Below are 8,842 nucleotides of genomic sequence, written 5' to 3' on the forward strand. Positions count from 1 at the left end.
CGCTGCCCGGCAACAGGCACAAATAATTCAGGAATCGCTATTATAAATTCCGATGAGGATCATATCAGACATTCTCGGCGACCGTATCCGGCACAACAGTAGTCTCCCGGAATGTCTCATATTGCGGTAGCTGGCGAGTGAATCTCTAGGTGTCTCCTGGCCGGCAACCAACGAGGGCGTCGTTTCAGTGTCGCGGAGTGTAATGTTTCAAGATCTGGCTGTCGACAACGCGTCACAAGTAATACGATGTCAGATGAACGCTCGAGATGTCGTCGGGAATGAGTGTGGTAGCTCTCCTTTTCTCCCGAGTGCCGGCAGCGTCTGCCCGTTGTTCTCACCACCCCACGTGCCGTGACCCGACCCGAAACGAGCAGTCGAGGGCAGAATGCGTACCTGCCAGTACAGCCCCCTCCCCATCAGAAGCCAGCCATGCAGTGTGGTGGAAACCGGCTGGAATCTGCAGGGGGGGCTGGGTTCTACGAAAGTGCAACCGTTGTCACAGCGTGAGGGGATTACTCTTTTGCTGCGTCTTTGAAATACCAATCGGCATCCCCTCTCTTCGGAAATGTGGAGCCTTCCCTATTGCTCATCCATTTTGCAAAAGCGGGAGTCAGGACACTCTCAGGCGCTCTGCGACCGTGGACTGGCACTCCGATTGTTCCCTGCGGCGTGTTTGTATTGCTTCGGATTCCGCAGACTCTCGGTGACTGCGAGCGTGTTTTCATACGGTGAATACTTCGAAGCCTGTTTGCTTGACTAAGCTACGCAGCTGGTGTGAACTGCAGTACCAAACGTGCTGTGGCCTTGTCATGACACGAACGCGGCGCCAGGCCGACCTCCCCGATCCGGCCAAGACTCTCCTTCCTGTCACTGTTTCGTCTACTGCTACTTGGCCCACGTCCGCACTTGGGTCTGCTGAAGACGGACTTCACGGGGACTGCTGCTTTTTTAGCTGGCTCCGAAGACGGCCAGGCCTATAGCTCAGCCCAGGACATCAGGTCTCTCATGGTACACTGTCTCGTGTTGCACCAGCAGCCTTTTCTCTGCGTTCGCCGGTACGACTGCGTTCAGCTTGCTGAACACGCGAGCGAGTTCTGCTTTCTCTAGCAAAGCAGTGTCATCGAATAAAACACTGGGATATGCAGCGAGACCGAAGTGCTGTCCGGACTCGTGGCATTTGCGTTGTTGCTCTGCGCCGTGAACGTAAATATCTTCTCTCCACCGTTTTTTTGTGTCGAGGACGTTGGAACAAGTGAGCAGGGCAACTCAGCCGGCGTGCCGCTCGCGGGGCGTGTGCGGGGTGACGGTGAACCTCTTTGCCGGGTGCTATTTATTCTCCGCCGTGTGAGGTTGGAACCTTGAAGTTCGCAGCCCAGGAGCCGCCGTTAGGCCCCAGTTTGTTTTGACCGGCTTGCTGGGCGGCTACAGTGTGCGATAGTAGGCGGCAGGCTGGCGCCGTTTTTTTGGAGATTTGGCAGGAGCCTAGGGCGTCCATTTTGGGAGCCACTTCCTAAGGGGCCGAGATTGTCAGGCGGGAGAATGTGCCTGGTTCGCGTCGGCTGTGGTCGTGAACGCCTGCACGGCTTTCATAGTTCAGTTCGCTCCCCAGCAGCACCCTTTTTCGATGCTTTTTAAAAAGCATAGTGGGCCCTTCCTGGCCTTACCGGAAGAGCCTCAGTGTTGCATCGTCCCTCTCTGACCATACATCCGGTGAACCTTTCTTTCCCTGGTCTGCTTTCGTCAGTGTGATGCCCCGGCTAGCAAATCTCACTCTGAGGGGTATAAGTTTGAGGTGTAATTTTCCTCCGCACTTGTGTGACGTCCCTCTTCACTGACGTCTGACTGTCTCCTCTCTCTTTCTCCTGCATTCGCCTGGCTCCTCCGTCGGTGTCCCTTCTGTCGACCAGCCTCTCGTCTCTGCTTATTTTGGACTTCGTCGATGCGTTTCTTCCGCAAGCTGGTAAGAGGGGCGGCCTCGCCGTCCGAGGCGATAGGAGCCGAATCTGCGTCACCTGCTTTCAAAGAAGCGAAGGCAGAGGACGGGCCGGACGATAGCAGCACAACTCCGTCTTCCTTTTCGTCATCGCCATCTGTCCAGAACGATGCAGCTACAACAGCAGCCGCGGCGGGTGCCTCTTCTCCTTCTGTACTCTCCGCGTGTACATCCATGACGGTTTCCTCAGCCTGTCTGCAGAGTCTAGACAGAGGCAAGGTTTCGCCGGCGGCCCTGAAGGAGACTACGATGCAGTCAGAAAGCGTGGCCCCGTCTGCGACAGTGGGAAATGAATCTACAAAGGAGGAAGGCGGCTTCGGTGGAGCGTCTTCTTGCTCTTCGAGTTCAGGCGCGGTGGACACTCGGGAGAATGAGACAAAGAAAACTGCGTTGTTTGCTGCCGCGGAAGCTCGACAGTTGGGCTTCCTGCCAAGCGAGACGAGAAAAGGAGAAGGAGGGACCGTGTCGGACATCGCCTATGGGCAAGGATACCAGCCCTTGGTTTCGTCTGACACGGATCCTATCTTAGGAGGGGATCCAAGATGGTTACATGTGCTGAGTCCGCTTACTCCTGCAACGCTTCGGGCATTCGTTCGCACGCCGCCTCCGCCCTTCACGTCTGCTGTCGTGCCGCCGCCGCCGGCTGGTGTTCAGCATGGTGGTGCCGAAATCTACGTAACTTCGGCGGGGCGTCAGAATATGCTAGCAAAACCTGCTCCGCCCCCGCCTCGCGACATTAGCCCCCCCAAAAGTAAAGATGAACTGACGCGGAAGCTCGAGGAGATGTTCTCGCAGGCGAACCTACTTCGGGATCGGCTGCTGACGTCAAATATCAGACCGGGGGAGTGGACCATTGACCTCGATGCCTTGATCAAACATCCTTTGATTGAATCTTGGAGTATCACTATGCAGGAATTGGAGGAGGCGATAGGTAAATCGCGGGTACTCTCCGTGTGCAATAGAGTTGTGGAGGTAGGAAAAGGAGTAAGGACTGATGCAGATGTCCAGTTGGCGGGTTGTCCCGAGGAACTGATGAACGATGCACAGACTGGGGGGTCTCGGAGAACTGTTAACTGCGTATCACTGAGTGGCTTGCTTTCTGATTCGAGAAATACTCTCGTATTCAGGGACATGCCCGAAGACACTACGGAGGAGAGTTTGATTGCTTTTGTGCTTCAAGCCCCCGTGATGCGCGACTTGGTAGAGTCCGGAAAGAGGAGAGGGGCCGACGAGGGAATCAGGAAGCAGCAAGATGGGAAGACAGAACGGGATGACCGAGCCGAAGCCATTAAACGAGTAAAGCAGGAGGTCAACAATACATGGTTTGTCACTGTTGGGAGTGAAGATATCGCGCAGGAGGCGGCGCTATGGCTTCGCATGCAGAAATTTCAAGTCAGTGTCTGTAGAGAGAACGGGTGTGCACGAGGAACTGCTGTTGTGTCTGACCTCAAGGTCGTTGCCGCGGCTCACGACCGCGGCCTCGTTTTTACCAGCTGAACACTGGATACCCACATAAGCATTGCCCCGCTGTCTTTGACCTCGTGATCTCTAGTCCGTGGCTCTGTCTCAATCAGGGAGCTACCTCTCCGTAAAGAATAGGAACGGTTCGGGATTGGTGAATGGACAGGGCGGTAATTTTTGATGCTGATCGTGCGTTTGCGATTTGTCTTTGTCATTACTTTCCAGGATATGCCGGTCCGTGTGGGCATCAAAGCAACGCACTCTCTGCAGCAGATCCTGTCGACGCTACTTTCAAGCGAGGGGGAAGTCACGCCGTCGTCGCAGCAGCGTTCAGCCGCCCGATGTGATTCTGTGGCCCCGTGGAACTCCCAGTTGGCGAACTCTCTGGATGACCCCCGCCTTGCGCCTTTCAATCCAGCCCCTGTCCATCCGGCCATGCTCCCCCCCTTGGCAGGGTCACCGTCGCCTGTCCAGAGGCTGGGCTCATCTGACGGCCTCTCACCAACTGGTCTTTACCCCAGTCCCTACGTCTATTCGAATCTGCCTCCTCCGCGTATCTCTCGGTCACTTCTTCGAGCGTACAGGCCTTTCCCTCCACCGTGCCCCCCTGCTTTTGGAACGCCGTATAATGCAGCAGCCGGAAGTGTTGTGTCGAGACTAAGCTCCGAGAGGAGTATTTGTGGATTTCCGGGCGGAGGGCGCGCAACTGTAGGCCGCGTTCCTGCGCCTCCTTGTGACGTCGGCGCCGCCCCCTACGGAGCCCTGGGAACCCCCTATGACGTTTCCTGGGGGCCCTCATGTGGCCCTGCTGTCCGTCCTTTCTGGACTTCAACGGTTGCCTCGTGCGGCATAGGAGGGCCGTATGGCACCGCGACGCCTCAGGGGAAGACGGGCGCCCCCACCATGGACGAACTGCCCAACGGGTCGTATCATACGCTCTCCGAACCATTAGTAGGGACGGGTGCGGTTGACCCCGCTGAGGAGAGCGAGCAAGGACGACCAGCAGAGGAAGCAGGGACGTCGGGGAACAAGAGAAACAACCGTATTGGTAAGGGTCGTGAGGCAACGCACGTGCCGGAGAGTCGGGACCCAGTACACTCTCCGAGCTCATGTGTGGGAGAGGAGTTTTCTCCCGTGGCTGATACTTCAACCTTCTCAGCATCGTGCCCCGCTTTTGTACCAGGTAGTCGAGACTCGACAGCGTGGTCGCCTCTGCTTGATCCCATGTTGTACGGGCACTTCAATGAGAGCCTTTTGCCCGCCTACGGGACCGATGCGGGCTACATGTCCTGGGGGAACACGACAGCTATGCCAAACGTGCGAGAGTCTACAGCAGGAGTCAAACCGACGGGGGGGGGAACTGGAGGCAGAGGGGGCAGAGGAGGACGGGTCGGGATCGGTGCGAAATCGCCGCAACAGCAGGAGAAAGCGCAGACAGGCGTTAACCCGAAGGGCGGAGCTCTCGCGGATGCGAAACGAAGTGGCCAGATAGCGAGGCGAATCAAGGGGGGAAGAGGAGACGGCGAGCTGCCAGCTGGTAAGGCAGTCTAGCATGAAACGGTAAACCCGCGAGCGCCGCAGCTTGTGCATGATCGTACGCCGGTCTCTTCTCTGTGTGCGTCAGGCCTACGGCCATAATAATGTAGACGACCGGGGCTGGGCGGTTGTAGCCTTACGTAAGTGGCACAAGAGAGACCGGTGACGTTGGGAGAGACTGCTCTCGCTATTTGAGTGCGTGCACAACTGTGAGCTTCGCAGACAGGGTGAACAAGGCTTCCCTTGTACGCTGCGTTGTGACTGTGCGAAGTGCCTGAGGGGTCGCAAGGATATCTGAGACGTCAGTTCAGCGAGTCAGATCCCCTCTGTGACGGGTCAGTGACACGCGCTCGAAGTTATCGCGCGTGACGCCCTAACATGCTTTACTGCTTGCTCGCCGGTTGTTTTGTAGTGAAGCCACCGCTGTGGGGATAATGTAAATTTGCCCCGTGTGAACGACGGTTCACATGAGACGTGGGAGGTCCGTTCTTCTGTCGTAATCCGTCCAGCTCCCTTCCACGGAATCCGCTTAGCCGGCTCTGCTAGCGCTGTGCCGGGCTATTCAGTACTGCGTTTGGAGAAAAGGCTTTCACTCCCAATTCCGAGAAGTCCGCGTTCGCCTTCTGTGTTGCGATGTATCCGACGTATGCAGGCGCCCGGAATGACGGCTCGACGTCTGCAGACCGGAGATGCCTTGCTGGCCTGTCCCAGGCTGCTGTTACGGGTTGTACTACTACGCCGACGGCAACAGGTACAAGTCAGCACGTACCGCCGGCCGCACGCAGACGGGACCAAAAGAAGATGGGACGGTTCCTGAGGGCAGCGTAGCGCCGTGCCTAGTTCTGGCCATACGTGCATACCGTGTTGAGCCCGGTGGCTGTCGAAACCGTGATCCAGGGTTTTCGCCGGCCACCTGTCCGGCCAGTCGCTCAGTAGTTCACTTGCTTCAGGAATACGGTTTTTCATTCGCTCTGGATCTTTGCGCTGTAAAGACTGAAGCATAGTTATGGCACATGCGGCGTGCTACGACTTCTCAAGCAGGGGCAGTGTGTTGCAGATTGACTTGGCGGCCTGCAGCTTGGGCCCGCTTGCTTTTTCCTGGACTGCCCCCCCAAAGCCCGGACAACACAGCTCGGCGCTTTTGCCGACGACTCCCTAATTACCCCTTCACGCGTGTTCGCCAGTGCTTTTTGGTTCTCCGTTTTGCATGCTATTTTTCTGACGAAACCTCCGCTGTCACACGTAGCGAACTCACATGTGCACGGCGTCTCGGTCCGGTTTCCCGCAAATGAAGAATGCGGGGGTTGCTCTGGTGAGGCCTTTTTGGATTTCTGTCGAACGTATGTCTGTTGGGCGTCACGCGCACTGGTACCGTCTTCAGGCTTCTGTGTGAGAAGCACAGGAGTGGGTCTCGGCAGGTGTCCTCTGATAAGACGATGCAGTCACTTGGGTGTTCCAGTGTGTCATCCGGTCTCGTCTTCGTTGAGGTGGGGCAGCGTCTCAGGTTCCTGTGTCTGTCCTTGCCTTGATCAGCTTCTCGGAATTATACTTCGTCCCAGATTGTAAACATCTGCAAGAAGCTGGAGGCCGAGCATCCGAACGGCTTGGAAACGCCGCAAGACGTTAGAGATTTGCGGGTGAGTGCCACTGTCTTGTTTGGACAGCTTCCCGAGCATACAGCGGAGAGGAACTCTGTTCGTTTTTAGTGGGTAGTCTCTTGGTTTGTTGCTGGGTCTCATTCACTGGATGTTCAGCGTCGCTTGGAGTGTACGAGCTTTGTACAATTGGGAGACTGTATCAGTTCCCGAGGCGCTCGTACCTTTTTGGTTTGCTGACGGAGGTCCGTCAGCGTTCCGTAGCACGCTCGTGTACAGCTTGACTGCGTTGTTTTCTCTGCCACGCCCTTTGCCGCGGGAACTTGCAAGAATTTCATGCTGTCGTACTACCCTTTGTTTTACAGGACGTCGGCTGCGCGTTGGCGCGTGACTTTCCGCTGCAAGGAGCGGCCTGCTGGGCAACGACCACAGCTCGCGATCGTCAGCGGCCGGCGCCCATCACTTCAAACGATGCGTACTCTGCGCAGGTCGGGTTTCAGCATTCGTTTGGTCGATGCCGTTGTACTGAGAGGCGTAGCCAGAGACGCAGGGGATGAAACTATGGCGGACTGCCATAAACGGACCGGCCGGGAACTGTCACGGCCACGCAAACTGCGGCAGCACCGCACAAGTGTGGACTGAGTTCAGATGGGCCTCGGTTGGGCGCCCCTCCCCTTGTATCAAGACGTCCGAATTTCCTATGGAGGGCAAGCCAAACTGTCTACTATTCCAGGCTGTTGCCGGTTGCCCGTGCTGTCCGGGCTTCATGATTTCGCGGGCCAGCGGATGACGTCCTTTGCCGTCGCCCGCGTACACCGAGGCGTGTTGCTGTTCAGACCCGTTTTGGAGTTCAGGGAGGGAATGCTGGGGGCACGCTGACTTCTTTGTGAGCGTAGGAGCTGCACTGGCGTAGACTTGCAGCGACGGCCGGCCTGCTTTCTATTCTCGCTGTCCGGAAGCCGCCGAAGCGGCTTCCGGACAGCGAGCTTCCGCCGGTTGGATGAGTCGCGGTCGGCTGTTGAAACTCCAGCGTTTTTGTACCGCTTGCTTGCATGGAAGCCTCATTCCCAGCAGTCAGCATCTTGCAGCCAACTGGAAAAAGGAATTGTTGTGTGAAGCCAGGCTACACAGTTTGTCACTCTTGCCCAGTTCGACAGTGGCACTCAGCTTTGTTGCAATCACGCAGTACTTCTGGCGTCGACGCGCCCCGCCTCCGTAGGATCGGTGATTGGGGTCAGGCAGTGGCGCTTCGCGCGCCGCCCGCCTGACCCAAACCACTAGTGTTTACTGAAGCGGAAGTCCAGCGTCTCGCTAGACGGGAAAAATATAGGCTGTCAGACGATACTCCCTTGTGTAGTCTGTTTCCTTGTCCTTACTGTCCAGGCAGCAGAGAAGACTGGGTGCCTCATAGGGCCACGTCGGGGCGGGTGCCCGAAAGGCGGCCGAGGCGAGGCTGTGATGGGGAAGAGCGTGTCAGCGGTTTCGAGCTGAAGCTAGTCGTTCACCGAAGCCGGGGATGACCTGATGAGGTCGTCCTCGGCTTCGGTTTGGCGGTAAATACGAGCTCTCCAGAGCTCGCGGTTCTTGCGTGGCTTGGAAGAGCTTCGGTGCCCCGTTTGTTGTTCTACAAGACGTCGGGGTTTTCTGGGAGGCGGTGCAGCGCAGGTTCTGACTGTCAGCCCCGAAGCGAGTTTCTTGGGGCTGTAAAACTGGAGATGTCGCGCTGGTACGGCGATATCTTCAGCTATAATGCGGGGATGCACACCAGAGGGGCGACTACACGTGTGCAACTGCACCAGTGGTTTTCTATGAGCATGAACTCGCGTCCACACGAGCTGCGTGCTACTTCACGCAGCTGCGTCGTTCACCCCGCTCGATGCGAGCTGGTAATGTGCGTGGTGCAAAGTCATAGACTCCGTCAGCTTTAAGTAGTCGCGGCAGGCCTCGGCGGTCCACATCCCGGATTCCTTAGAGTCTCGAATGCGAGTGTCACACGTAGTCTTCCTATTTTTTGACTGTTTGCTTTTTTTTTCGGCTCGGCGGGCTGCACGGGGAACGAGAAGACAGCTGCCGCCGTGAACTTGGCGTCGGCTTTCGTGAAAAGCAACCCGAGCCTCCTGCGGCTGTCACTTGTGTAATTCACTTCTTGCCACAGTCGCTGTTCCATAGTTTGTTGTCCTTTTTTAGCGAGGGTCCCAAGCACGCTGCGGATCTTCGGTGTCTTCTGTTGATGTCTGAGAACTCCTCCTGTTTGCTC

General features: G+C 56.9%; 1 protein-coding gene across 1 annotated transcript; it reads left to right on the forward strand.

The window, feature by feature from the left end:
* Positions 1-201: 201 nt before the first annotated feature.
* On the forward strand, positions 202-8,239 carry CSUI_011200 (uncharacterized protein). The gene is made up of 6 exons (XM_068071301.1): positions 202-3,385; positions 3,680-4,991; positions 5,643-5,741; positions 6,524-6,627; positions 6,951-7,073; positions 7,969-8,239. Exons 1-6 carry the CDS (start codon positions 1,940-1,942, stop codon positions 8,074-8,076), a joined length of 3,192 nt encoding a protein of 1,063 aa, XP_067916723.1. The 5' UTR covers positions 202-1,939; the 3' UTR covers positions 8,077-8,239.
* The last annotated feature ends 603 nt before the right edge of the window (positions 8,240-8,842 follow it).

Source organism: Cystoisospora suis (genome assembly GCF_002600585.1).
Source record: "Cystoisospora suis strain Wien I chromosome Unknown contig_10088, whole genome shotgun sequence".
Taxonomy (NCBI): Eukaryota; Apicomplexa; class Conoidasida; order Eucoccidiorida; family Sarcocystidae; genus Cystoisospora; species Cystoisospora suis.

Coding starts and splice junctions, on each gene's coding strand:
- CSUI_011200 (XM_068071301.1), top strand. CDS start 1,940: ATGCGTTTCTTCCGCAAGCTGGTAAGAGGGGCGGCCTCGCCGTCCGAG. Junction 4,992..5,642: donor AGACGGCGAGCTGCCAGCTG/GTAAGGCAGTCT, acceptor CGACGTATGCAG/GCGCCCGGAATGACGGCTCG. Junction 7,074..7,968: donor ACGATGCGTACTCTGCGCAG/GTCGGGTTTCAG, acceptor CTTACTGTCCAG/GCAGCAGAGAAGACTGGGTG.